This window comes from Condylostylus longicornis, unplaced genomic scaffold (genome assembly GCF_029603195.1).
Source record: "Condylostylus longicornis isolate FDR11 unplaced genomic scaffold, ASM2960319v2 ptg000010l, whole genome shotgun sequence".
In the NCBI taxonomy this organism is placed as follows: domain Eukaryota; kingdom Metazoa; phylum Arthropoda; class Insecta; order Diptera; family Dolichopodidae; genus Condylostylus; species Condylostylus longicornis.
In genome coordinates, this window is record NW_026577979.1 from 17,513,312 (window position 1) to 17,541,131 (window position 27,820).

At 27.6% G+C, this 27,820-nt stretch overlaps 9 protein-coding genes across 13 annotated transcripts in view; 3 read left to right on the plus strand and 6 right to left on the minus strand.

Moving 5' to 3' along the window:
* Window positions 1–1,257: 1,257 nt before the first annotated feature.
* Window positions 1,258–6,739, minus strand: LOC129618755 (katanin p80 WD40 repeat-containing subunit B1). Of its 2 annotated transcripts, XR_008697828.1 has the most exons (11): window positions 6,546–6,739; window positions 6,009–6,136; window positions 5,558–5,775; window positions 4,692–5,036; window positions 4,503–4,638; window positions 3,265–4,446; window positions 3,075–3,199; window positions 2,932–3,021; window positions 2,775–2,849; window positions 2,406–2,699; window positions 1,258–2,348 (listed from the first exon to the last, which is right to left on the minus strand). XR_008697828.1 is itself a non-coding variant. In XM_055533718.1 (10 exons), exons 1-10 carry the CDS (start codon window positions 6,577–6,579, stop codon window positions 2,459–2,461), a joined length of 2,574 nt encoding a protein of 857 aa, XP_055389693.1. In that variant the 5' UTR covers window positions 6,580–6,739; the 3' UTR covers window positions 1,258–2,458. The 2 variants fall into 2 exon arrangements, 1 of the variants encoding a protein (XP_055389693.1); XM_055533718.1 differs by having other exon boundaries at window positions 1,258–2,699.
* A 704-nt stretch (window positions 6,740–7,443) lies between these two features.
* Window positions 7,444–8,375, plus strand: LOC129619036 (selenoprotein BthD-like). Its single transcript, XM_055534109.1, has 2 exons — window positions 7,444–7,603; window positions 7,658–8,375. Exons 1-2 carry the CDS (start codon window positions 7,559–7,561, stop codon window positions 8,018–8,020), a joined length of 408 nt encoding a protein of 135 aa, XP_055390084.1. The 5' UTR covers window positions 7,444–7,558; the 3' UTR covers window positions 8,021–8,375.
* LOC129619035 (probable 28S ribosomal protein S23, mitochondrial) lies at window positions 8,329–9,130 on the minus strand. Its single transcript, XM_055534108.1, has 3 exons — window positions 8,999–9,130; window positions 8,679–8,840; window positions 8,329–8,618 (listed from the first exon to the last, which is right to left on the minus strand). Exons 1-3 carry the CDS (start codon window positions 9,040–9,042, stop codon window positions 8,342–8,344), a joined length of 483 nt encoding a protein of 160 aa, XP_055390083.1. The 5' UTR covers window positions 9,043–9,130; the 3' UTR covers window positions 8,329–8,341.
* Window positions 9,131–9,620: 490 nt separating this feature from the next.
* Window positions 9,621–12,426, minus strand: LOC129618941 (uncharacterized). The gene is made up of 4 exons (XM_055533974.1): window positions 12,299–12,426; window positions 11,539–11,663; window positions 10,718–11,343; window positions 9,621–9,788 (listed from the first exon to the last, which is right to left on the minus strand). Exons 1-4 carry the CDS (start codon window positions 12,424–12,426, stop codon window positions 9,621–9,623), a joined length of 1,047 nt encoding a protein of 348 aa, XP_055389949.1.
* A 1,477-nt stretch (window positions 12,427–13,903) lies between these two features.
* On the minus strand, window positions 13,904–17,597 carry LOC129618691 (DNA polymerase subunit gamma-1, mitochondrial). Its single transcript, XM_055533600.1, has 3 exons — window positions 16,392–17,597; window positions 14,792–16,321; window positions 13,904–14,739 (listed from the first exon to the last, which is right to left on the minus strand). The coding sequence occupies exons 1-3, from the start codon at window positions 17,506–17,508 to the stop codon at window positions 14,009–14,011; spliced, it is 3,378 nt and encodes a 1,125-aa protein (XP_055389575.1). The 5' UTR covers window positions 17,509–17,597; the 3' UTR covers window positions 13,904–14,008.
* A 1,304-nt stretch (window positions 17,598–18,901) lies between these two features.
* Window positions 18,902–19,754, plus strand: LOC129618695 (adenylate kinase isoenzyme 6 homolog). 2 transcript variants are annotated; one of them, XM_055533606.1, is made up of 4 exons: window positions 18,902–19,083; window positions 19,137–19,288; window positions 19,340–19,624; window positions 19,719–19,754. In XM_055533606.1, exons 1-4 carry the CDS (start codon window positions 19,047–19,049, stop codon window positions 19,737–19,739), a joined length of 495 nt encoding a protein of 164 aa, XP_055389581.1. In that variant the 5' UTR covers window positions 18,902–19,046; the 3' UTR covers window positions 19,740–19,754. The 2 variants fall into 2 exon arrangements, with proteins under 2 accessions (XP_055389581.1, XP_055389580.1); XM_055533605.1 differs by lacking the exon at window positions 19,719–19,754 and having other exon boundaries at window positions 19,340–19,677.
* A 62-nt stretch (window positions 19,755–19,816) lies between these two features.
* Window positions 19,817–23,913, plus strand: LOC129618692 (2',5'-phosphodiesterase 12). Of its 3 annotated transcripts, none has more exons than XM_055533602.1 (6): window positions 19,817–20,155; window positions 20,284–20,544; window positions 20,609–21,557; window positions 21,611–21,762; window positions 21,825–21,956; window positions 23,829–23,913. In XM_055533602.1, the coding sequence occupies exons 1-5, from the start codon at window positions 19,901–19,903 to the stop codon at window positions 21,939–21,941; spliced, it is 1,734 nt and encodes a 577-aa protein (XP_055389577.1). In that variant the 5' UTR covers window positions 19,817–19,900; the 3' UTR covers window positions 21,942–21,956; window positions 23,829–23,913. The 3 variants fall into 3 exon arrangements, with proteins under 3 accessions (XP_055389577.1, XP_055389576.1, XP_055389578.1); XM_055533601.1 differs by lacking the exon at window positions 23,829–23,913 and adding an exon at window positions 23,649–23,734; XM_055533603.1 differs by lacking the exon at window positions 23,829–23,913 and having other exon boundaries at window positions 20,609–21,554.
* LOC129618694 (DNA primase large subunit) lies at window positions 21,950–23,848 on the minus strand. Its single transcript, XM_055533604.1, has 3 exons — window positions 23,365–23,848; window positions 22,921–23,301; window positions 21,950–22,851 (listed from the first exon to the last, which is right to left on the minus strand). The coding sequence occupies exons 1-3, from the start codon at window positions 23,751–23,753 to the stop codon at window positions 22,014–22,016; spliced, it is 1,608 nt and encodes a 535-aa protein (XP_055389579.1). The 5' UTR covers window positions 23,754–23,848; the 3' UTR covers window positions 21,950–22,013.
* A 2,491-nt stretch (window positions 23,914–26,404) lies between the features above and the next one.
* Window positions 26,405–27,820, minus strand: part of LOC129618681 (protein Mo25) — a 46,328-nt gene continuing 44,912 nt past the window's right edge. The window contains exon 6 of the mRNA XM_055533580.1: window positions 26,405–26,750. Within this exon, the coding sequence (XP_055389555.1) occupies window positions 26,565–26,750 (186 nt within the window). The 3' untranslated portion in view covers window positions 26,405–26,564. The remainder of the gene's footprint in view (window positions 26,751–27,820) is intronic.

Genomic DNA, 27,820 nt, shown 5'->3' on the forward strand with positions numbered 1-27,820 from the left:
GGGTGTGCAACATCACACTTTTTTAAATACTTAGAATATTAAACTTTTTCAAACTACGGCTCAAAATTTTACATCTTTTCAGAACAACAAAAAATTTTCATACAGTTCACAATATGCCAACATTTTTCATTTAATCGTAATTTTTCATATCCGAAAAATATTAAAATGCAAGTGTTCGTATAACAAATAATATAATTCGTATTCTTAAAACCATATTTATATAGCTTATGTTATTTGCTCTTTTCAAATTTTTAAGGAGCAAAAACTTTCTACCTAAACTTAACTAAGTTTATTAAGTTCTCTAAGTTAAGTTCTCTGAAATTTGCACAAGTGCTTGCTACCTAATATATTAATAGACAATTATATGCATATGTACACGAACTTGTTTATCCTTACAAAATTATTCTCTAAAATATTCACTTCATGTTTCCTTATTTGATTATAGAAACAGTACATACATTATGCAGTTACAAAATATTACTACCAAAAAAAAAATTACTAAATAAAGTAATTTTCATATGAATCACATATGATCATTTATTACCTTTATTTGATCCGTTAAAATAAAAATAAAGTTCCTTTATTAATATTACTACAATTACTCACTTTATTGAACTAATTTGAATTAAATTTTTTTAAAATTCCTTTTGAATTCCAGATTTAATTTAATTATCAAAATAAATTGAAATCATCTTATTATATATAAAAAAAGAATTTCTTTTACTTTTATTAGTCAATTTTAATTTATTTTACTTAAATCAGAAAGAATATTCCAAAGAAATTTTTTTAAAAAAATTTAAAGGCAGTTCTTTTTTGTACAAAATAAATTCATTAGAAAAACGAGTACAAATCAAAAATAGGTTATCATAAAATTGCTAACTAAGATTAAGTCATATCAATCGAATAAGTCACTATTTTTAATTGAAATTATGTATTAATTATAAATGTTAATTTTTTAAAATTTATCAAAATTTAAGCTCAATTTAAAACATTCCTACGTAAAATTATTTAAAAAATATCATTAATATACTTCCTGTATCTTTCTAACTAAAAGATTATCTTTCATTTTTTATAACTTTAAAAAAATCACAAAAATATTCAGTTTTTTCAAATTTATAAATCTTTTTTTAGTATAAGTAATTTTAAAGAAGTTTGCAAATACAACTTTAATACAAAACGATATTAAAATTTCAGTATGATATTTAATATGACAACATTTTCATTCATAATATTTAGTAATTAAGTACATAAGTCGAATCTTCACTCATAATAAATTAAGTATTTAAAAATATATTCTAGTTATGCAAAAATATTTTCAATTAAATTTAATGCACTATTTTTCTTATAATGTAAAAAGTAATCTGCTTAACAAAATTCTTATAATAAATCAATTTTTGATTGTTATATTTGTAAAACGCCTCTGAAAAAACTGAAACACAACTCGGTTAACTAAAACTAACATTAATTTTTCAAGCAAATAAATTCTAATAAATAAGTTTGTGGTGTTATACGTAACCAAAATGAAAAATACGTTGATGAAAATTATCTAGTTATTAAAATTTTAATTAAATCAAAGAATAATTTAATCCATTTTAATTGTTAGTATAAAATTTAGATTCTATGTTTTTATCTTAGACTTTTGCGTACATAAAAAAAAAGTATCATAATTAAATATCAAAATAAATTACTCATGTTCACACAAAAATTATTCAATATTAAACAGCGAATAAATAATGGTGACTAGACTGATGAAAAATTAGCATAAGTACTGAAAAACCGAAATATAACTACCAAAAATAACCTGAAATTTAAGCTAGATATTTATACAAAAAGCATTACTTTTAAAAAAAATTGATAATAAAAAATGGAAACAAAAATATTGTAAAAATAGAAAATTTTTATTTCCTGACCTAAAACGTTTCCTCAAAAGTGTTATTTTGTGAAATGTAAGATTACTCTTAAAATATAAATACATTTGTTTTATTATTATGATCAATTTTCTATTATACATCAGTGTAATAACTAAATTCTTTTTATAGAATTAGAAAATGTGTTGTAGGCATCATTCTTGTTCTAGTATTAATGTATGCGAAGGAAAGATTTTTAAATAAAAGCATCAAATACTTCTTAACCCAATATTATTTAAATACATATGAAATTTATGATACCAATGTTCCCTGAAAACTTATGGTATTAATTGATATTTTTGTTCAACTAAAATATTCAACTTAATATATTTTAAAATCTTACAAACGAAGTAACAATCAAGAACTAACTCCATATTAACAGTGCGTTTTCCTCAAAAAAATCAAGCAAGCTTTATATTTTAATAGATGGTTAAAAATTATCTTTTAAAATCATTTGATTAATTAATCGTTTTTAATTATCACTCATTTTAAACTTACTATCAAACAAAATATGTAGTTGAATTATCTATCAATATAAAACGGGATTTGTGTCAAAACGTTATTAAGTTCTGTAATGATGCTAATGACGATGTAGAATTTTCTGTATCAGTGGGTAAGCTTCTTATTCTCAATAACCATTCTTGACATTCAATACATTTACGTTGTCGCTCTTCTCGAGTTACGTCTACACCCAAACTATTTGCCAAAGACCATGGATCACAATTTTCTTGAATTATTGGCAAGAAATTTTTTAATATAACACGTAATGTATCACAAGCTCTAGTATGATGACTTAAATGTAAAACAAAAAAAAACGGCATATTAAAATTTCTTATTGTTGTGCATGAACATTAAAAATATTCTTACAATTTATGTTGACTTTGAAGTAGCTCATATATTTCGGGAAGCAAAAGAAGGCAGAGATCTAAACTCCAACTTGATCTGAAATAATGTAATAATGAAGTTAAAAATGATTAGAATTTTAATGTTCTAAATTTTCTAATGCGACAAAGATTTTTCTTACGTTTTTTCTAAAATAGCTCCTAATAAATCTACAAATACGGTTCGGCCAGTTTTTATTGCTTGTTTTAAGGCTCCCACAACATCTTGCGACCTAAAACTTAAATTTTAGTGAAATATTTTTCAAAAAAATCAAAATGAATTCACCTGGTTGAATTTCTTATCAATTCCAAAGTTGCATGCCTATTACTTAATTCTTGAAATACATGGTTATGGTATGCACTTAACATTTGCACATCTGCACTGTCATCGGCAGAATACACAAGAGTTTTCTGCATACAAAAAAAATCATATATTGCTGTAAAAAACACAAAACAGTTTTTTTTATATTTATTACCTGAGTGGGTGGTACAGCTGCTGTGGCCGATCTACTTCTTAAGTCAATCGAGGTCTTTGATCGCATAGGTGGAGGTTGTTTTTTATTAAAAATTTGAACAGTAAATTCTTTCGATGGTTTCGAGTCTTTGCCAACTGCTTGCTGCCTCTGATGAAAACTATTTTCACTATTAGCCGACGTATCTCTTCTGGTACCTCGTGCTGATATAGACATTTGTGTGGTAGATCTTTTTGTCATAGACATGTTTTCATCCATTTTATGTAAATCCATTGAACTTACAGAATGCATGTATGACACCCTATTTGGACCACCTCCAAAGAATGTTCCACCTGAATAGCGATCAGGAATTTTAACTGGTATCGCAAGCTGGGTGTTTTTGCGTTGACCAGTTAACGATATTGTTGACCTTGACTTACTTATCGATTTATTGCTTGTACTTAATTTATTTGAAGTTTGCAAATTTGATTGATAGGTATCTGCTCTTGGAGCATAATCTGGCATTTTTGCATTATTCACAGGAAAATCCTCCGATTCAGCTGCCTCGTAATTTGATATGATAGGTGGATTACTATCGTTAAAACTATCATTTGTTAAGGAACCAATATCATTATCAAAATTACTACAATATGTATCAAAACTACTATATTTATCAAATTTGTTAATATCACTTGTAAGAGGAGATACAGCTTTAAATTGATTAAAGTTCCTAGAAGGAATTCCTGTATTTGTATCCGCATTTATATGCCGAGAAGGCGGATCCTCAATGTCTATTATTTCAATACTAAGATTTGGAGATGAAGACAAACCGTCAAGACTGGGACTTGGACTTTCTTCATTTTCCTCAATTACCCTACTTGGTTTTTTGCTCTTAATATCATTGTTGTTATTGATATTATTATTGCTGTTATTATTATTATTATTATTATTTAAATTGGTTGATTTACTATTTGATTCCACAGAAAGAGTTAATTTGTGAGTTCCCCGTGAGAAACTCTTTCTTGTAGATTGATTGTAAGAAAAAGGAGATGCTGAGCCAATTACCGATTGTATCGACACCGGTTGTGTACCCAATTGCTGGTTATTAGGTAAAGGTTTAACTGCTGGAGCGATAAAAAATGGACTTATCCTACTTATGGGCATAGTATGAATAGTAACCATATCTCGTTCATATGCACCGCATATCTAAAAAGAGTTTAATCATAAACGACAAATATTTTTCAAAAAGTGTCCGTACTTACAATTTCTCTATTTACTATTTTAATGTCTCCTAAAAAACTCCATGTGGAATCTATTTTATCGAACTCTCTTGTAGGCTCCCATCCTATAACTGAAATACCCTCAGCAGTTCCAACAAATAAACATTCCCCATTTTCACTACAATTTAAAAACTTATTTTTCAATTTGATATCAAATAAATTGTTTCTCACCTAAAAGTGATACACTTTACTGTCTGTCCAGCATATGGGCTTGAACTTTCTGTTTTGGATATTAAAATATTTTTCTCTAAATCATAAATATACACACTTCCATCATTTCTACCAGCTGCTAATAAAAACTCATTAGGATGAAATTGGATACAAGTTACCGGCGAAGCTCTTTCACTAAATTCAATTATTTGTTTACTTTTCCGTATATCCCAAATAATTACGGATCCTTCTGTACCAGCTGAGGCAATCCATAAACCATCAGGAGAGAATTTTACAGAATTAACGTTTGCTATATGGCCTCTATACGTTTTCATGCATCGATTCTGATTTCTGACATCCCAAAGTCTGAATTAAAAAAGAACGAATTATAAAATTAATATATGTAGCTAGTTTTATTACACTATTCAGTAAAATCTTAATTAAAGAATTATCTGCAAAACTGATTCAATTAAAAAACTAGAAAGTTATCCTACTTAGTACCTACATACATATCTGAATTTATAATCATTTCGATGAATCTAATTATGTTAAAGCGAAATGTGACATGCAAAACATTAAACAATTTAAAAGGCCTTGAAAAAAAATATCAACACTTAATTACAAAACCATATCACATACTAAACACATACATATTTCACAAACATCTTCATTTTTTGTCAGTCAGTTACCATTTAAACATTTAGAAAAATTTTTATGCACACCTTAGTTAAATAAAAATATGAATTTAACAATTTTTATTTCAAACTCAGTTATATTTCAAAGTTAAATTTGTAGTGTGCGTAGGCGATGAAATATTAAGATTTTGTTAAATTTTTACGTTTTCTTTAAGTAAAAAAAAAAGCTTTCAAAAAAAATATACTACGCACCTGACAGTTGTATCATTACTACCGGATACTACGTATTCGCCAGATGGATTAAAATCTAATGTTCGAACGCTTTTCATATGTCCATTTAAGGTTGAGCAAATTGTTTGAGCATTAAGATCCCATCTTCTTATAATACCAATATCATCAGCTGAATACACAAAATCATCATTATATGCAAATTTAACACAATCAATTGTTCCATTATGGCCAGGTAAAGACTAAAACAATAAAATGGAATACAATAAGATATAAAGTTCATATTGTAAATAAATTTATAAATTGGCTATTATTGCATTTTGAATCATATTAATTTTATTTTTATGAACATAATAGGTATGGTTACTTATTATATGCATGTATGAGTGATATAGGGAGGTGGGTACCTACCTAACCTACCAATTTGTGCACATCAGAAACTAAACACTAAAATTTCACATTTTGGTATTCTTACCATAAAACATTCAGATTCCCCTATCGCCCACAAATTGACGTTCCTATCCTGTCCACCGGTTACTAACACACGTCCTGTTTCACCTAAATCCAAACATGTAACTTTTCCATTGTGAGCTTTTATTTCATCTAAAATTTACATATAACTATATATATTAAAAATTAACAATATCAGTTTATATGTATGAAAAACTGAGTTTATAGTAAAAATAAAATTAACAAATTGTTTATATCACAAACATTTAAAGAAGCCTTCTTTTTAATTGCAATTGGTTTAAATATAAGAAAACTGCTTAATTAAAAGCATTTTTCTTTATCTTCAATAGAAAACAAGTGTAATAGTCTAACATATGCATTTTTAAGTAGTTTATTTTCAATGTAATATAATTAATTAGCCCCCGCTTTCTTTCATAAATAATTATTCAATTCTAAAATTGGTAATTAAAAATAAAACCACTTTTTTCTATCAAAAGTAATCTTTTACTTTCAGTTTTTAAAGAAAATATAAAACTATTCATCTTTTTCCATATTTACTCACATATTTTTGATGTTAATTTCCTCGATAAAGCCATCACAAAAGAAAAGTTTCTTTTCTGTCATATAATAATATTTTTAAACTTTTTTCTCACTTCTATTATTATTAAATACAATTTTATTCGGTGAATCTTACATTATATATTTCAATAAATTAGAAAAAATACTATAAAATTTTTCATAACTATTATCTTTCAATCGTAGCCACATAAATGTTGATAAACGGGGTGAATAATTATTTTTGACGTTTCATAATAATTCAGACAACAAATATGTCATTTATGTAAAAAGTGTTTAAAACTTGTTGAAAATTTTTAATATGGCCAGCTGAATGAAAATTTTCTGCAAAGTAACACTTCCCAAAATGTTTTTTCTCAAACAATTTATTTTTAATTTGAAACACAAAACATATTCAAAAGAAATATTAAACTTGTACAACATTTTAAATGCATCTGATGTCAACTGGTTTAGTGTTGATAATTAATTTGCTGTCTAATTTATTTTTATATCAATTACAAAAAATGTGAGTTATACACAGATACAATCCTATTCAACTAGGTAGTATAAGGATGTAAAGAGGGTATATTTTTAGTTGAAGATGTTTTGAAACATACACATGCTTTTTGTTTCATTATATTTTCGTTTCTAAATGTTGCCAATTGTTTGATTAAATTTTGCAATCTAGTGAACTTACTACTTCATCAGTTTAAATCAAACTTAACGTTCTAAAAGTAAATAAATATTGAATAAAAGTAAAAAAACCCAAAATCGAAAAAATTTGAAGAACTGCAAGCAAATCCCCATAAAATAAAAATGTGGTGAATTTTTCATTAATATTTTAATTTTGTTGCCAAATATTTATGGCATACTTGCGTTGCTAACATTACTTTAAAGTTTAATTCGTTAAGAAAACCTTAAAAACAATACCCAGGTCAAGTAGAGTGTGTAGAGTATATTATAAGTAGTAAACTAAAAATTAATTTGAGTCAAATTTGAAAAGAAAACTTGAGAACGGATATGCCTCCAAAAAGAAAAAGAAAAGCACAATCTACAAATGAAAAGGTAATTTTCTTAATCAATTCATTGGAGATACCCTCTATTTTTATTTTTTTTTAGGGTACTGTTAAAAAACAAAAGGCGGGAAATACTCAAGAGACTAATGGAGAGGAATTAGACGCCTCAAAGCCGACTTTGTACATTGAACATTGTAAATCATGATCCGTTTTCAAAAGACGTGCTATAGATTTGCACAAATCTATTGCAGAAAAATTATTAGATTGTTCCTTGCAGCTTAGTTTAAATTCCGATGGAGCCCCACGACGTGGTGCCTTTGAAATATCAGTAGCTGAAACACCAACATCTAATAAAGAAATGAGGACTTTGATTTGGTCCGGATTGAAAAAAGGCCCACCAAGAGCAGAAAAGTTTCCTTCTGCAGAAGTTATTATTGATAACATAAAAAAAGTTATTCTGAAATAATATCCCCTCAAATAAAATCGTAATTTTTAGTTTTGGAATTAATGACCTGCATTTATTAAACCATTTTTAAATGGAGTAAATGTGGTGAAGCTTTTCCAATTGAAAAAGCTAACTTTTAAAAAAAAAACGTTACAAATAAATTCCCAAGAATAAAAAAATTAACAATTTTCAATTTTTGGATTTTATGACCTGCATTTACTAAACCATTTTAATTGGAGTAATTGTGGCGAAACTTTTTCAATTGAAGATATTAATTATTTTAAGAGTTGTATTATTGCAAATAATTTTATTAACTAATGTAAAATTTTAAATGTACTCCTGCTATTCTTTAAATAAATCTTTAACATTAACAACATGAGTCGAATTTTTATTCAAATCTGCATGAGCAACGTTTTCAATTACATTGTCGTTTGATTCTGTTTCGACTTTAATTTTGTCTTGAAGCATTTCATATGCGACCTCACGAATTTTTTCTTCATCTAAAGCTCCTTGTGATTTTAGGTTATTATAAATATCGATGTATTGTTGACATTGTGTTCTACTTTTTAAATCTTTTAAGTTTATTGTGTCTCTTCCTTTATTTATTTTATGGTAGTGCCTAATATAATGAAAAATTATTTTTTAGCATTCTAATATTTTCTTATGCATCAATACCTACGATCTTATTACGTCTTCTTCATAAAAAATTTTTTTCAATTTAATATTTGGAATCGGTCTGTCAAACTTCGGTTCCAAATTTGGAGGAAATGCAGCATACACTTCGTACCATAATGGTTTATCTTCTGGTTTCATAGCTCCAGATTTTAATAAACCTGTAACTCTAATTTATTTGTTCAATACGAATTTAATTTTTTAAAAAATATACATATTTATGCGATCCTTATCCAAAGATAGCTACAACATACACACTTTGGCAAATATTATTTTAGATTTTAGTAACTTAATAAGAGTCGCATAACAATATCATATGATTTATACCTAGTAAATATTGTCCCAATTTTTTCTAAACGACTTTGAGCCATTTTTAAATTAAGTTAATTTAAATTTTTTCTAAAATTCATCTACCACCCTTAAATAATTAATAAATTGTGTTTATTTTTAAGCAGTGACAATTGACAGTGACAATTAATACTGTTTATATCTGAAGCGCAGGGCTGCTTCAACCATTTCACTTAATTCTAATTTGACCATTAATGCTCTCTCCTTGTATTTAAAAATTAGTAATTTCTGTAATTAATCTTACACTTACTTTACATTGTTTTGTAAACTAATTAATTTCTGTGTTATTGTTTAATAAGATATAAGCGAATTAAATCAAATTTTTTTACCTCAAACGAAACCAAGGAAGGAGTTTTTATTGAAAATACTTAAAAATATCAGATCAACCTAAATAGACGGTACGCGGTTATTAAAAAAAAATACTGACGGTGATTTTTCAACCGTGATTTAAAATAATACAAAAATTAAGGTACGGCATTTTATCCCGGAATCAAATTTCCCATTCCGAGGGTACAAACTAAAAAATTATTTTTATTGTTTTTACCTTTTTGTCATATTTTTAACATCAACCATAGTTTTATTCCAATAAAAATTGAATAATTTATAAAGGTAGAATTTCAATATTCCACAACGGCAGTACGTAATTTTGATTCCTAAAAACACTAATGTGAAGTAGTGTTAGAGAACTAAAAATATGTTGCACAAATATATCCGGATATATCGATAGTTCTGTAACGGAACTTGCTGTATAATGTAATGTACTGGTGATCTGCATTTAATTTCTAAAGAAACATGTAATAACGTTATATACATGATAATGTTATTATAATCAAAGATGGAATGAATAAAACAGTATATAAATAACATAATTTGAAAAATATTAACTGTACTTAGATTTATCAAATTTTTTGTCGGTTGCCAATTACTGGCAAGTTGAAATATTTTAGAATATTTGTAAAATTATTGCATACATTGAAACAGTTATGCCAATAACTGGTTATGTAAAAGATCGATTAAATTCGGCATTTAAACAACATGTAGGTTAAATTTCAACTTTGACATAGCTAGTAACAAGTTTTTTCGCTTGCTCATTCCAAAAAAGGAATATAAAGAATACTCGTATAATGAAACTCAATATTTGAAATGAAAAAAAAGGACAAGGCTAAAACCGTCGATAGTTCTCTATCTCTAATGTGAAGTAACATAGTACGAGTATTCCAAACTAAAAACAAGTAAATGAACATAAAAAAAAGCCATTGGCAAGTATTATGTAAAGTATTATTTACATAATTGGGTATGTAAATTTATATAATTTATATTATCTGAGTAAAATGAACATTGATAATTTTATTGTATTGCAATAAACCATTGATAAACAATATAAAAATGATAATACATACATAGATAAAATTATGATTTAATATATGTACATAATTTTATACTACATTGTGATACGGTGCATATAATGAATATCTGCTCCGGGTTTAACTTATAGTACAAGTGCATCATTATTTCAAAAATTTACTTTTTAATCTGAACAATTACTTTTAATGTTCTGTTAAGCTTTTTTGATTTAGATTTTTTTTTATCAGTTTCCTTCCTGTTTTTTATTATTTCCAAACATAATATTAAAAATCCAAATAAATTTCCAACAGCCAAAACGTAAAATGATAACTGCAAGTCCCGAAGACTTAGGACTTTTGCAAAATTATTCTCATTTAGTGGTTCTTTTAAGTGTGCAAGATATTCTTTTAATTTTCTTTGATTTGTCCAGTAATTAAGCAAACCAGATGCAAGGAATTCCAACAATAAGTTATTTATTCTTTCGGCATAGGGTGAATTTTTTTGCAAAACATAAGATAACATATATAATTTGGGGCATTCTGGAATAACATGCAAAACCTTCCTTGTAAAGTAATTTGAATCTTGTAATTGTAAACCTAACCATCGATTAACAGAAGCAAAATTCTTCTTTTCAACCATCGATTTCACTAAACTAACATTTTTGTTTGACAAAGTCATTTTACTATCTAAATAATCATAAGTTGCGGAAACATTTTTTGGAAACAAATCATCTTTCATTGATTCATATTTATATAAAATTTTATAGCCTTTTTTGGCTAACTGCTGTAAAGTATTTATATCAGGATAAAATAACGGCTTTGTATAAACTGTGGCCAAACTGGATTCAAATATTGCGCCAAATATAACACTTACTATTGATACAGATAAAAGGAATATTCGACCAGATTTATATTTAGGTAGCTTAATTAATCCAACACGTACCCAGATAATCCATGTATCAACATAAATTTGCAAAATTTCTGTTACACCGAACAATTTAAAATTAAAATTTAACATATTTGCCCAATTAAAAAGGCATAATATAGTTCCACACAAAAATGCTACCACTATATAACAAATCCACATTTCGTACCCAACAGAAAATAAAGGCAATATAGTTGGTGGAATTCTCTCAGATTTTGGTACAAAAATACATAATCGATCATCATAAACACCAACTGTATATTCAACATCTCGTGTGTTGTAATCCTTAATAAAATATCCAGTTATCACAATATCTGTTTCGTTTCTAATCAATAATCCGATACCACCAATAAATGAGCCGTTTGGCAATTTTAAGCTAAAAAGAAATGAAAATTTTATTTACTTTGCTTTATATTAGTTGATAAATTTATTTTGAAACTGCTTTTTAATGCAAATTTATTAAATAAAACGTAAGGTAGACGGAAATGCACATTTGAATATCTTTGGCAATAAATTGCAAGTTTTGCCGACTTAGAGACAGACACTTAAAGTTAAATATGTATGTACATAAGTGTTTATATAATACTTACGTTTCCTGGAAATCATTATACGAAATTTGAACAATTTTAATTAAAGTAAACAATAAAAATTATAGTGTTAATACAGATCAAGGTTTAAAATCATATGTATGATGGTTTGGAATTTCAAAACTGATTATTATAAAAAAATCATTTAAATTCTATCCCTAAAAAATGAATAATTCTATCCTTATTTTAAGTTGAAAAATGAATAAACTACTCATCGCCCACAGAGTATCCTTAAAATTAACGTCTGCGACAAAAGAATTGAATTAGAACTGCTAATAAGCTGATGTTCTTACTAATTGTGAGAATGGGAGACGTTAGAGTGTTTACATGTACGTAATACATACACACATGCATTTGTATATAATTAAAACCAAATGTGATCCAATTTACCTTATTTAATTTATAGGATTAATTTAAATTTTACCCAAAATAGTTTTTATCAGGTTCTTGTAATATCATTGTAAAATTCATTTTATCCCTTAAGAGGTACATGACCTCGGCATCAGTTCCATAAACTTTTAAAATTTTCTTGGTTTTTTCATCCAATATCATTTCGGCTAATACTGAACGAAAAATTTGCACTCTGACAGGATAATAATTTAAATTTTTGAACTTATTCCGCCGTAATTCCAGATTTTGCATATGTAAAGGCATAACAATGCCCCAATTCTTATTAGAATTATATTCCAATTCGAATGGTAAAAACAATTTTATGTCTTTTAAGCTTATTAAATAAATCTCATGCACTTCGTAATATTGCCAAAGTTTTCTTAAGTTATCTACTATTAAATTAGTTTCATTTTCTATTTTATAATCCATTACAAAAAAATATACTCCCGATTTGTAAAAATCACACTCCAAACTAAATAACTTATGAATTGATGTAACGATTCCAAAATTATCATATTCAATGTTCTTTAATGAGCAATCCGTATAAACACAAATGGGAGAAACATTTTGTTTTATGAAAAAATCATAGATTCTTTTATTCGAGACTTCATGGTAGGACGATGCATCTATAATTAATTGATGTACATTTGATATAATACTTAATAAAACTTTTTCAGTTATAAAATTTAAGCTTTTATTATCATCATCATCATTGATATTACTTAAAGGCTTATCACCAACTTTTGCTAAAATTTTTATAGTGAAAGGGATAACAAATATTAAAGGTATAGTAAAATAGTAATAGAACAAAGTATTAATTTTCATTTTGAATGTTTTCTATGCTAGTGGTTGATCTAATACTATGTACTTAAAAAAATAGATTTTAAGAATCCGTGTTAGTATAAAAACTATTAACATGCAAAATAAATAAAAGAAAAAAGTGTCCTTAGGGAAAGCAGTGTAAATACTAAAAGTAAATGCCTACAAATATCAATTTAATTTAATTTTCGAATAATATCTTTACATAAAATAAATATAATACACATAAGTAGATAAAATTATTACTTTAAAGGTTATATAACAAATCAGGACAAAATTACGCGTGAATTTGCTTTGTTACAAATGAAACATATAAATAAGAATATTTATTTGTTTAAAACAAAATAACAAAAAATATATTGGAATTAATAAAATAATAAGTTTACTCAAAAAAGGTGTCTTAACATCTCTCAATCTTCATAAAAGTTTTTAGAAATTTATATTAGTAATTTGATTGGGTCCTATGTTTCTTATCTCAATCCAATAAGGATGTACATATGTATGTGATTGAATCGGAACATTAATATAATCTCATAAAAACATCAGATTTATTTATTACTTAGTGTCGCAGCACTGTTAAGATTAATTTGCAATATGAGATGCTTCTAGATTATTTTAAAGGTAACTTTATATCATGTACATACATATATACATATGTGTGAATATATTCATATATATATATATACAAAAAAAAACTATATATATATATATATATATACATATATATTTTTTGTTTTGTAAAGAATTGAACAATAAACATTTTTTCTTATGACACATTTTTCTTTAAAAATACTTTTTATTCAAAATTTAAATAATTTGTAAATAACTATTTAACAAAGTTATTTTTCACAAAAATATTTTAAAAAATTTGCATGATATTTCTGTAAGTTTAAACTTTCAATCTCAAATACATATGTATATCATTTCAGAGTTTTCTCTTATCTCTCAGCCAAGACCATTTTGAAATATCATTGCTTCCGCATTTTTCAATAGCTTTATAAATATCTAGAGATTCTCCTTTCGGAATGCCGTAACCATCCTTCAAGCCGTGAGGATTTGACGGTGTTTTACAATCGGCATTTGATTCTTTTCTTAAGGCTCTATCTACTTCTACGGAAGAAAAGAAAGCTATTGATTGTGGCAAATCATTTAGACCAATTCGACTTGCACAAAAAGATCGTGTTAATAAATTTGTTACATGTAATGCTAATGCTGCTCTATAAACCAAATTCTCTTTTACTAAATACCGTACTTCATCGTGGAAACTAAGGCAAAACCTTAAATTATTTCCCATTAACCATCGCATTGAAACTAACATTAAATGTAAGAAATCTACAGCACCGCTTTGGACCACCCAATTGACGCGGGTAGGCAAGAATCTATCATCATTCGCTTCTCCCTCTTCAAATTGTGGCTGTAATGCCCTACTTAAGCGGCAATTCAGGAAGGGTGTGACAGGATCTTTGCTTCCAGCAATTTCTTCTAATCTGTTGAACATAGCGCTTTCAATTCCATTTTCCCATTTAGGTTTTTTAAACATTTCTGGTACAGAAGTATTACTTGCTGCCGCCATTTTTAATGCTTCATATCCGCTTAACATTTTACTTTTATATGCAATATTCTGAAATTCGTCTTTAAGTTCATATACTTTTTTTCCTTAAAATATTTTAAAAATTAGTAAAAAAAAAATGACAAACTTATAAAACACCTTTGGTAAGTGTAAACATCTTCTGTGCTTTTGATTTGGCTTCGGAATCAGAAATGGCCGGATTAAATTGCTTAAGTAGTCTTTCAGCAAAATTTTGCCCAGCACCATATATTCTTGCATAATTTATTATTTTAGCATGATCTCTTGAAATCCCTATTGCTTTTGCAGTGACAGAATGCATATCCGTTCCATCTGATTTGGTGCCACTTATAGTCATCCAACCTAGCGGTGTTGCACCATGCATTTTATAAGCACTGGCATCTCCTAATACCGATGCTATCCATAGCTCTTGAGAATCTACGTCCGCACCAACGATTCTGTAGCCAATGGGAGATTGAACCATAGCTCGTAATTCTGAACCGACCCTGTTACTTTGAGCGTTACTGGCGGTCATCCATGTTGGCTCCATAGCTCTGCGTGTTAAAGTTCCACACACTACAACTTGAGGTATTATAGCTCCATATTCAGTTTTGGAGCTTTTTAAATGGTACGGTAATTTGTTATGTGGTATCCAAACCACAAATTGATTTTGAATTCGATCACGATTATTTCTCCAATATGATAACATTTTAGCGATTTCAATTACACGCTCGGCCGTATTACTTCCATCCCCAGTTAAAACATTTTCCGAAAATTTATTCAAAAAGTCCTTAGCCATAGGATTACCAACACGAAATGATGGTCCATTTTTGTGTGGCAATTTAAAAAACCAACAGACACCTTCTAAAACTGTATTACACCATACGCCTGTTCCAGTATACTTTCCATATGTTTTATCTTTTTTCACTTTTTTTTTATAATAATCTCTTTTACTTATGTTATGCTCCACATCTTTAGTGAGACTATCAAAAGCGTACAAACTTTCACGCTCTGAAGCCACAAGATCAGTTTCAATTAGTGGACATTTTTGAATTAATTGCTCAATGGGTATTTTTCCAGACTCAGTATCTGAATGCTTTTCTTGGAAAGGCACTAAAAATCCCCAACCATGATCTTTTATATAGTGCAACGGATACCCTTCCCAACTTAAAGATAAAAGTTTTGGAACTATTTGCATACCGGTACCAATATTATTGGGACCTGGTAACCAGTCAGGCGCATTGGGTTTAGAACACAATTTCCTATACCAATTGGGATAACCAACAAGTAGTGGCCTCCTTACAGGAATATTTACTTTCTGATCGTACAAGTATTGGAATTTTTGTGCCAACAAATCCTCTTCCACACTTTCATCCTTAATTTCTGTAGTATTTTGATGATCTATATTCTCAGACTTACTTTTGAGAGTATTTGCACTTTGCATTTCTCTTAGATTCTTAGTACCTTTCTTCATTTTGAGAGTGGTTGTCGACCAATCTTGATCCCACATCCATAAATCTTTTTCATAATCTTTATTATGCATTAGTTGACAAGCCTCGTTAGCACGTTTTTCTAAATGGTATTTACCCTCAATATCTAAATCCATATAGGTAAGATCTGCTTCTTCTATATAGCGGTTCCAGTTTTCATTTACGGGTAAATATGCAGATCCTAAAAATAAATTAACAAATTTAAAATTAATTATTTGTATAAACAAAATACGAAGTATACGAATATCTACCTATTTCTAGCATACCAGCCAGAGTTACAGGATGTGGAAAACGATTTTTAAACAAGGGAAATAGTTGCCTAAACACATCCTGGGTAGCCACTACATCTGAACTGCAATAATTTATTAATGTTTCCAAATTTTCCCAAACATCGTTTAAAGTGCCTTTTACAAAAATTTCGCGCTCCTCTTTTTGTAAATCCTTTTTACAGTATAATTTATAAACTTCTTTTAAGCTATTTAATGAACTTTGTGAAGACCATATATTGTCTTCTTCGTCTAAAGTTTGTTTTGATTTCAACATGGATCTTTGATAGCTAGTTATTCCACTAACACAAACATGTAATGACATAGTGTCTAAAAATCGCACCTTTGTGTCTTCTATTAAATACTGTTCACTAATTCTAGCTCTATCATATGAAACGTTATGTCCAATTATTAATTTAGGCATAACGTTCCCCAAAGGTATGAGATCTTTAAAGAAATATTTCTTAGATTCTAAGTTATTTGCATTAACTTGACCTCTAGTTATTAAATCTTCTGATAACCAAGAATACCAATGATTTTTTCCTACAGCACATGCTATTGTCGGTCCTAAACCGACTGACATGCAAACTTCTACATCTAAGATAAGAGCATTTTCGTCCGGATAATCTACAAGTTCGAAAGTTCCATTTTGTGAATACTTCGTCCAACCACATTCAAAATTCCATTTTCTTGGACGATCAGGAATATCTACCAATAAATTTTCTGTTAATAGAAGATATGGGTCAGATTGTTCTCTTGCAATTTGATAAAAATGTTCTTCAATTGACTGACCCTTTAATTTGGGTAATTTCAAATAAACGTCCTCTAATTTTGGACTATTTTCAATATCGATATCAAACTTCTTTATCTCTTGCAAACATCTTTTAACTATTGTTTCATCAATTTTTGGTGAATGTTCATTTTTAAATATTTGATTAAATAAATTTCGAGATATCATTTGAATTTTCATTTCATTTTCTCTATACTCATTCATTTCACTATTTTTTAATTTTTGGACATTATTTTTAAAAATTCTAACTGTAGAATGCGGAGTAAAATCTTTAAGCATAGATTTGCAGCAATGTCGATATATAATCCTCATTATTTCTAAAATTGGAAAAACCAATTTAAATTTCTACTTAACATCAAATAAACAAAATAATAATTAAATAAATATAAACAAGAGTATTAGGCCGCTACATAACTGAACTGTCATTTACACTGGTAATAAAGTAAGTACTACCATGTTTTTTGAGTTTAAGGATTGTTGACACTTTGCTGACAATAGCTATATGCATTGAATTTTGGGCTATAAATTATAAAATTTACTATCATATAAAATCTAAATTAAAATTATGTATTAAATTCTTGTTTATATAAACCGAAACCAATGTTGATATTATTATTTATATTTTAATGTTGAAATTAACCTATATTTAGGAATTGTAAAATTGTTAAATAATCCTTCTTGAATTTTCATATCCAGGGAGATTCCGTAATCAGTGACGTAACATTATGATACCATTATTTATCATAATTATACCATCAAAAATTATTAAAATTTTTGTTCAGAACCATGTGCCAAGTCTCATTAGTTTCTGAGGTACAAGAATTTTCACCAATTTTCACGAAAATTTCACTTGCTCAAGTATTTTCGCTTACAACTTCCCTTTTAAAAAAGTTGGAAGCTTCAAACGAATAGTTTTTGAAAGCATTAATAATGAACTCCAAAACAACATATTACTTGATTTTATATTTTATGTACTCTCAGGATATCAAGCATTCGAACTTAAAAAAAATCAAAGTTTCCTGTTTTTTTTTATTTTTTTTTTTAGTTTTCTCTAAAATTTTGTTATTGGACGAAATTTTTTTACAGAATTTTTCGCACTTTCTTCAAGGCCAAATACATAATTATAGTGACTTTTTATATAACAAAATACAATTAAATTTGTTTTTCTCAGTAGCTAATATCTTTGGTAGGTAGTGCTTTCTAACATACATATATATATTACAATTTTTGCTGTAAACAAATATAATATTTAAACAAATTGCATTATTATCATTCATTTCATTATTTTATAATTTTGGAATATCTTTTTTAAATCTTCTAGCTAAAGAATATGGAGCAAGGACGTTAAGATTAAATATCAATATTCAATTAATAATAACATTATTTTCCCATGTAATAAAATATAAAGAAGGCAAAGGATGTTATTGCATATGTGGGACGATATGTATTGTATTCGAGAGTTTTTGCTTAAATATTTTAATATCAATATATGAAAATTATATATTAACAACATATCAGTAATAACATTGCTTAAAATATATTGGTTATATAACAGAGCCATCTATAATCTTTATAAATTGTGCTACATTAATATACATATTAATATGTAGTTACTAAAATCAAAACTGCATTATATCAAAAGTTTGACACTAATTTTTAAAGAGTGTGGCAATACTTAGGTGATCACATTTTATTAAACGAAAGAAGTTTCTTTTTGTGTATTTACAACTTGACATTACAAAAAAAATATTTGTATCAGCCGTGATTTCCATACGGTAACCAAAACAGTGCAAAATAAATATTTACACTGGATCATAAAAAACCGAACAAAAGGAAATTAATTTACAAAGATGCCTGCTCTTAAAAAACCAAATATATTAATAACTGGTATTTTGAATTTGTTATAGAAAGATAAAATCATAAATTTGATAATTTAATAGGTACACCCGGGGTAGGGAAATCTACATTATGTGACAAGTTAGCAGAAAAGCTTAACTTTGAGTGGCATGATATCTCAAAAATAGCGAAAGAAAACGATTTCATTGAGAGCTATGATGAAGACTATGAATGCCCAGTTATTGACGAAGAAAAAGTAAACCTTTTGCTTTGATATTTTCAAAAGTTATTCTGTCAGTTTTTTTAGTTATTGGATTATTTAGAACCAATCATTACAAGAGGAGGAAACATAATTGAATATCATGGATGTGATTTCTTTCCTGAACGGTTTTTCGATATAATTTACGTCATTAGATGCAATAACACAATTTTGTATGATAGATTGAAAGAACGTAACTACAACGAAAAAAAACTAAGATCTAATATTGAGTGTGAAATATTCCAAACGATTTTAGATGAAGCCAAAGATTCATATGACGAGAGCATTGTTTTTGAGTTGAAATGTGAAACTACAGACGATGTGGACAACAATGTACGTACTGTTAAAGAATGGTATTCGAATTGGAAGAGAAAATAAAGAATTAAAATTTGAATTAAACTAGTTTTTGATTTTAAACATTTTGTAGGTTAAACTGAAACGCCAATAGCAATACGGCTGTCATATTTTATTGAATAAAATTAACCTAAAAAATACTTTGCCTGATATTCTGTTTGTGGTGACATGTTAAGTTTTATAAAAGTTTTCACTCTAAAAAAAATCCAAATTAAAATACAAAAACGTTTTCATACAATAAGTTATACATATCCAATGAATAAAGTTTATTTTCGACACAATGCAGAAGATAATCAACTGCAAATCAATTTTAGATATAAAAATTCTAACTTAAATGTAGATCGAGACTTCAATTTTTGTAGAAACGCAAATGAAAATGTTATTGTTTGTTTAGATCGTATTAAAAATAATATTGAAAAAGAGTTCACCAAAAAATCTAAAAAGAAAAAGCAAAAAAAATCTGAAGCTGCTGTCGGCAACAATCAGGATAAAGATATCATAGTCCCTGAGGTTAGAAGTTTTTCCGTAGAAATTTACATGTTTGTATGTACATATAAATTTCTACTGACATATATACATACATATTTACATATAAAACTCGTCCCCCAAATTATCAATATTCACAAGCTTCTTTTTAGATTCTAGTTCAACTTTTACAAAATGACGAGCCTGTAAAAAATGACGAAACATTTGCTTCGATATTAAATCTTTCGGAAGGGAATGGGCTTGTGCTTCGTATTTTAAATGATTATTTCCAAATTCAATATAATAAGCCATGGGTTTTGACGGTTACTTTACCTTCAGTTATTCTAGCTGGATACTACCTATATCCTAATAAACTTGAAATGCAATACGCTACCAAAGAGGACTCAATTGGAATCTGGTATAAAGGGATTATGGTAATTAGAATTTTTTGTTTTTGTTCAAAATAAACTTACAATATACTAACCTTTATTTTCGAAGCCAAAGTCAAAAAATATAATGAATATAGTTTGGGAAAAAGTAGGTGAAGGGTTATTCTATTGCACAAAAAATGAAGACATCGGACATTTAATAAGATTTGAATTAAAGCCAAGTAACGGAAAGGAATTTGGACCAACAAGTGAAGTTATTTCAAAAACCGAAGTTCAAGCGGGTCCTGGATTTTGTCCTTTTGAAAACCGCCATTTATTTACACAATCGCGATTAAAAGATGACAGGTTCAGAGTAGTTTCATATAATTTGTTAGCCGATTACTATGCCGACAGTGATTATTCAAGAAAAGAATTATTTCCTTATTGCCCGCCATACGCTTTAAATATAGAATATAGGAAACAGTTATTTATTAAAGAAATTACTGGATACAATGCTGATATAATATGTTTACAAGAATTAGATTCCAAAGTTTTTGAATTGGATTTGGTACCGATTTTGCAGCAAAAAATGTATGAAGGAATTCTTCAGAAAAAAGGATCCACCGCTGAGGGAATCTGTATATTCTACCAAACCGTAAGATTTGATTTGATTCGATCCATGAGTATTAATATTGGAGAAAACATTGCAAATTTGAACATCTTTTCTAATCTGCATTCCAAAATTGCTGCAAACAAACCTTTAATGGAACGAGTAACTGATAGAGCAACTACATTACAAGTAGTAATTTTGAGGTCCAGAGATACGGGGCATTTTTTAATTGTGGCAAATACTCATTTATATTTTCATCCTGACGCTGATCACATTAGGCTATTGCAAATTGGGTTTTCCATGATTTATGTTAAAAATGTTTATGAAGAATTATTGAAAGAATACAAGTTATCCTTAGAACAACTATCAATAATATTTTGTGGTGATTTTAATAGCGTTCCAGAATGTGGTATCTATAAACTTATGACCGAAAAGCACGTTGGAGAAGATTTTATTGATTGGTCAAGTAGTAAGTTTTTTTTTTGTTTGTTTCCATAATTAAAACCTAATACATATGTTTAGAGAAAGAAGAAGCAGTGAAAAATGTTTCCTTGGAACAACCATTTGATTTTGGTTCAGCTTGCGGATGTCCGACATACACAAATTATACCCATTTGTTCTCTGGCTGTTTGGATTATATATTTTATCAAAAAAATAATTTGGAGGTAGAACAGGTATTACGAAAATATTTATACCTGTATGAAAATTAATTTAAATTTAAAAAATTCTCTCTTAGGTTATTCCTCTGCCAACTGATGAGGAAATTAAAGCTCACATAGCTATTCCTTCTGTTGTTTTTCCATCAGATCACATAGCTTTAGTTGCTGACTTAAAGTTTAAATCAACAATTTGATTATTCAGTACAATTGTAAATAACTAGCAATTTTTTTAATTTATAAAATATTTCAAAAAAACTAACTTATTATTACATATCCATACTTTCAACTTGAGACACATCAAAATCGTCATCATTTCCCCAAACTTCCTTTTTTTGAGTTTCCGCCAATTCAGTTTCCTCATTTTCAGCTGTATTCCACAGCTCATCATCATCATCCACATTCATTAATAACGCTTCGGAATTTTTTTTATAATTAGATGTTTTTTTAGCTGCCGTAGGGGTCTTACTAGTTTGGGGAGCTCTATTGCCTTGAATGATCTGACTTTCTTCAAAGTATAAGTTGGGATGTGTGATTCCATGGTCAAGCTTTGTATCATGTGTTATTTCAAAGTATTTTCCGCAAGCTATTTGGTAATGACCTCTTTGGGCGTAATTCATAACTTCTTGAACTGCTGCTGCAGACAAACCGTAGCTTGTTAATTTAAGTTTTAATGCTGATGTATCAAAATGCTTAAAGGGACAGCCATAGGTTTGTGAACCAACACTACTCGTTATAATTTTCATGCAAGAATATGGAGTGTAATTCACCATAGATCCTTCCTTACCATAATTATGTCGAATATTGTAAGCGTACGATTTTTCAAATTTGTCAATATCCATTTGTTTTACAAATTCTTCACGCCAAAAACGTAAGGAATCTTCTAGAGTAACTCCAATTCCTTTTAAAAATAGACCATATTGCATTCTACCTCCGTGCTTATGGTGGTGTGTTGTCCGCAAAACTTCATGACAAACTCGCATACATAATGGAAATGACTTTTTAGACAATTGATCAATTGCTTCGATTGGGACTTGCCCACTCTTTGTAAGAGCATAATCTTTGCCAGTGTATGAGGTATGCAAACCTTTTAATAGATAATAAATTCTAAAAAAAAATTGTTAAATAAATAGATGTTATAAGATGGATAGAATTTATTAGTATTGATAAAATTACCGTTCATCGTTCTCTACTTCTGGCAATAGTTTTTGGCAAGCGATCAAACCATGTTCTATTTCTGCTTGATGTTTGGCGGCGACAATTGAAATAAAATCATTCGAGCTAACGTAAGCATATCCTTTTTTCAAAAAGCATTTCCTGGATCGTACAAGATCTAAAACTTCCAAGAAGCTAACTTTATAGAAGTCATTTGCTTCTATTGTATGAAGATTTCTGCCAAAAGTTGAATCTAACAAACCATCTTTTATTTCTTCTTTTTGTTCTTGACTTAAAGGTACATAGTTCATTTTATTATAAGCGAGAAATTGCTTAATTTCTTGTGGCATTAGAGAGGAAAACTTATACCGAAATAGTTCCATTTCTCTGGCAATAAACCATCTACAAATAAGTTGAAATTAACAATTAAAAATTTATTTGTCAGTTATTTAAAAAATTGCCCACTTTTTCAAATCTTGGGATCGGCAGTAGCCTAGCCTTAAAATAAAATGCGATATGTAATCACGTCGTCTCGCCTGTAAATCTAAATCTTTTTTGGTACTGCTGCCGCCACTTAGCAATCTTACATATCCTTTTAAACCTTCACGATTTAATTCATTAACAATATTTTCTTTATATTCATCAGATAAAAAACGCAAATTTTTACACCCAGCTTGCTCAAATATTCTTAAAACTTTAAGTCTTTCTAAAGCTAAATCTTCAAATTCTTGAATTTTTATTTCTTCAAGAGGTGGTAAACGATACAACAAAACATTAAAAGGATACAAATTTTCTAAGTTTTCATATTCTGGCTTCCGCTCTACACGAACGCGGCTTTTCCGTGAAAAATCCATTAGTAGTTAAAATAAAAAGCAATTACAATATAAAAAATTTTTTATTTTTATTTCATGTGCAATTAAATTTAAAAGTTAATCCGTCACTTTTTATTCTCCCGCCACTACAAATGTCAACGAAGCGAAGTCATCTGAAAATTGACATTTTATTGGCAGCACCTAAGTTTATGTTGGTGGCATTTCACGCTGAAAGTTCGCAATTATAGCTTAGACATATTAGAAACAAAGTTGGATTCATTTCTTTAAATTTTTATTTATATTATTTCGTAGATTACTTTAACTAAAATTTTCGACAAGAGATACATATATTTTTATATTTTTTGGTTATGTGTAATTTCGTTGTTTGCTCTACATACATATTTTATTTTTCTTTTTAATAAATTTGTTTCAAATATGTATGTATGTAAAAAAATATTTTTGTTTATGTTAATATTATTGTCATAAATTCTATTTTTAATAAACGTTTTTGTACTTTAAAGTTGATATTTTAATAATTAATACGAAAAGGAAACGAAAAAATATATGGACTTAATTACAATGAAGGCACTTTTAAATATTTTTTTAGTACATATAATACATAGTTAAAAATATTTTAAAATTATTAATTTCAGGTTATTAAATTTAAAATGCCAATTGGATGTGTAGTGTCAAAAACTTGAAACATCAAATTAGCATTCCATTTACCATCTATGCTCAACCTTTCGTTAAAACGAATAAATGCATTTGTACACGTTACTGAAAATGAATGAGCGGTATTGGAATATATATACATATGTATGCACATACATGCATGTATTCTTGCTCAGCGTAAAATTCTGCGTTTGTTTAAATATGTCTGTCCGATTGCACGATAACTCAAAAACGAATAAAGTAAATACAACTTTCACAAGCTACTTCTTTTGTACCAAGGACGGACCTTAATATTATTGGACCAATTTGGCCAACGGGTTCGGGTAGCTGCCTTACAACTCAAAGACATTCCCCTCTATTATGAACATCGGTATCGGCCGATATATTATCGGCAGTTCTAATCGGTTTTAGGTTTCTTCTGTATTATGAACCGATACCGATAAAAATATTTCAACCGATTAAAAGAAGTTTTTTCATATAAATCTTTGTTTTTGTAAATTGGAGAAAAAGTTTTTTTTCTAATGACATTTGTTTTCTTTCAAAAGTTATTTTCAAAAAATTTTAAAAATTATTTTGAATTTGGTTTTGATGTGCTAAAAAGTTGTTGTAAGCAAATTATTTTCTTTTAAATTTGTAAAATAAAAATATACATACATATATCGGGAAAATGTGTGCATTATATTTTGAAAGTGAAGAAACGGTACTAAGTGAAGAAACGCAAGCTATTCAAAGACGACATATAAGAGATCCAACTAATCCATTGGATTTAGACAACAAAATATATGTTTATGTACCTATTTTATTTTATTATTTATATAATATGTACACATTTTTTAGATTTATCCAGAATTTCAGATTATCATTCCTTGCCAGGCTTAAGTCCTCTTCCATTTTTTCTACTAACCGCGCAATTTGTTTTTTGTTGTTTACGATTTTACTCCTAAATAAAATATATGAATAACATTTTGAAAAAAAATAATTTAGAAAAAAAGCTTACATTTTAAAAAAGCAATTAATTACACCAGTTTCCTTGATAAAATGAAGATTTTACAAAAAAAAAAATCTGTCGTCTAAAAATTTGTACCCGCTTTTAAATCGGTGAAAACCCGACAATTTATCGTTTTCATAATACCAGCTAATACGTTTCCTATACAGGGAAAAAAAGCTTTCCCGACTCCGATAAAATTTACTGATAAACAATGTTGGTAACACAAACACAAAATTTTGCCGATAAATTATCGTTTATCGGCCGATACCGATATATGTACATAATAGAGGGGATTATTTTAAGTATTTAAAAAAATTAAGATATAAATATAAAATTTTCTACACTTGTGTTCAACTACATTTTACGTGTGCTCTAAAAATTACAATGAAATGACTGCATTGGTTCAGGAGCTGTCACACAACTCCAAAAGCCTATTAGAAAAACTTGAAAAATAATAAAGTTAGATTCAAGAGATTTGGCAGTTATGTTTTCAATTATAGGTCACATGTACCCTTGAAATTTTTTGAATGGCTTTAGAGGTTCGGATAGCTTCCATACATAATAAATCTTTTAAATATCCAGAAAAATAATAAGGTTAGATTCATGAGACTTGGCAGTCTTGTGTCCAATTATAGGTCAAAGATAACAGTGAACTTTTTGTGGACTGGTTTGACAGGTGCGAGTTATTGCCCTATAAACATTAAAGGTGATTCTAAATATTTCAAAAAAAATATTGCCAAAGTGCGCAGGTTATAATTTAGTCGGTGTTTCAAAATAATTTCATTAAAGAATAACTGAATTCCTTTTTGACAACATCAAAGTATGTTAAAATTCCTACAACTTTCCAAAGATTAGATAATAATTTTTGGTGAAAAAAAAAACGTTTACAAAAGAAAGTTTAAATATTTTTAATTACATAACTGAACTAAAATTTAATTCTGTCTTGAAGACACCTAGTGTTAGTATATTGAATTCTTAAAAATTAATTGTAATGAGTTTTGATATTAAATAAAATAATTTTATTTGTTTCAGTTTTTGTGGCTTTTTTTCTGCTTTATTTAATTTTAATTTAAATGTATAATATTTTTTTTTTACTTTTTTTTTGCTTTTATTGTTTTCAAAGTTTAATTTTAATAATTAATGATATTATAATATATGAAATAATTATTATTATTATTATTATTATTAATATATCACTGAGGTTCAGGAAGTGGTTTAAGCTCTTTTATTTGCTTAATTAGATACGCTTTTTCGTCATTAAATTGTTCGTCCTCCGATCGGTCTGTATGGAATTTCGTTAAAAAATCAACCAATTTTGCCTGATTTCGTAATAAAATATCCAATATTGGCTTTGGTTTATTGGGATTTGCAACGAAAACCTGTGATTTAAGAAAAAAAAATAAGAAAATAAATATTCATTACTAAATTGTATTTGAAATTAGCTTAAATAATATAAAAAAAAATGACATAAATTTATTAAGAAACCCGCCAAACCTATATGTAAAAGTTAAAAAAAATTTAAATAAAATTTTAATATGTTTGTAATTAAGTATTTTATTTATTATTGTTAGAAAATTATGTAATTAGTTTTTTTTTTTTCTAAAAATATGTTAAATATTCATGTTTAATGATAAAAAAAAATCAAGAATATAATAATTAATGATTAATTATAGCAAATATTTATAAATATTAAAATTAATTTAAATCGAGTAAAATTTAGTTTAGATTTTATAAACATAATAAACGTATTATTACTTAAAATTCGGTTTTTGAACATATAGAAAATATTGTATACGTATTAATTTAAAAATTTTAAAATAAATTGAAGTCATGATTAATTATTCATTTATTATTATTAACTGGGCCCTATTGCATCAACTACTTTTTACTTTTTTTTTAATGAATTAATTGCATCAAAGTTAAAAAATAAAAGAAAAAGTGCTTGATGTTATAGGGTGCTGGTGTGATACTAATTTAAATTAAAACGGAATTTTTACTCCCTATAATTGAAATTCGAGTTCAGTTAAAAAAAAAATTATAAAATGAATTTATACTTTCCCGAATCTGTAATTTCCTAAAAATTTTTTAAAGGAAGAAAAAATTTCTTTTAACTCGAAAAAGGCACTTTATTTATTCTAATAAGTATTCCGTGCACATCTTAATTTTTGATTTACATCAAATTCAAAATTGGAAGTGAGGGTTGCATTGGTTTATCATAAACTCTACACTAACTACGGGTCGAGCCGCCTTTGATTTTATGTTGAGATTTTTGAGATAATTTTCAATAGTTTGTGTATTATTAAAATATTATTTGGAAATCAACGGAATGCTTCTTTTTATATTATTTTACTGCTGTTGCAATTGCAATGTATTGCAAATATCTCAGTAATTTTAAAAACGACCTTTTTTATAACTTTATTTTACTTTAAGGTGTATATAAACTATGTAT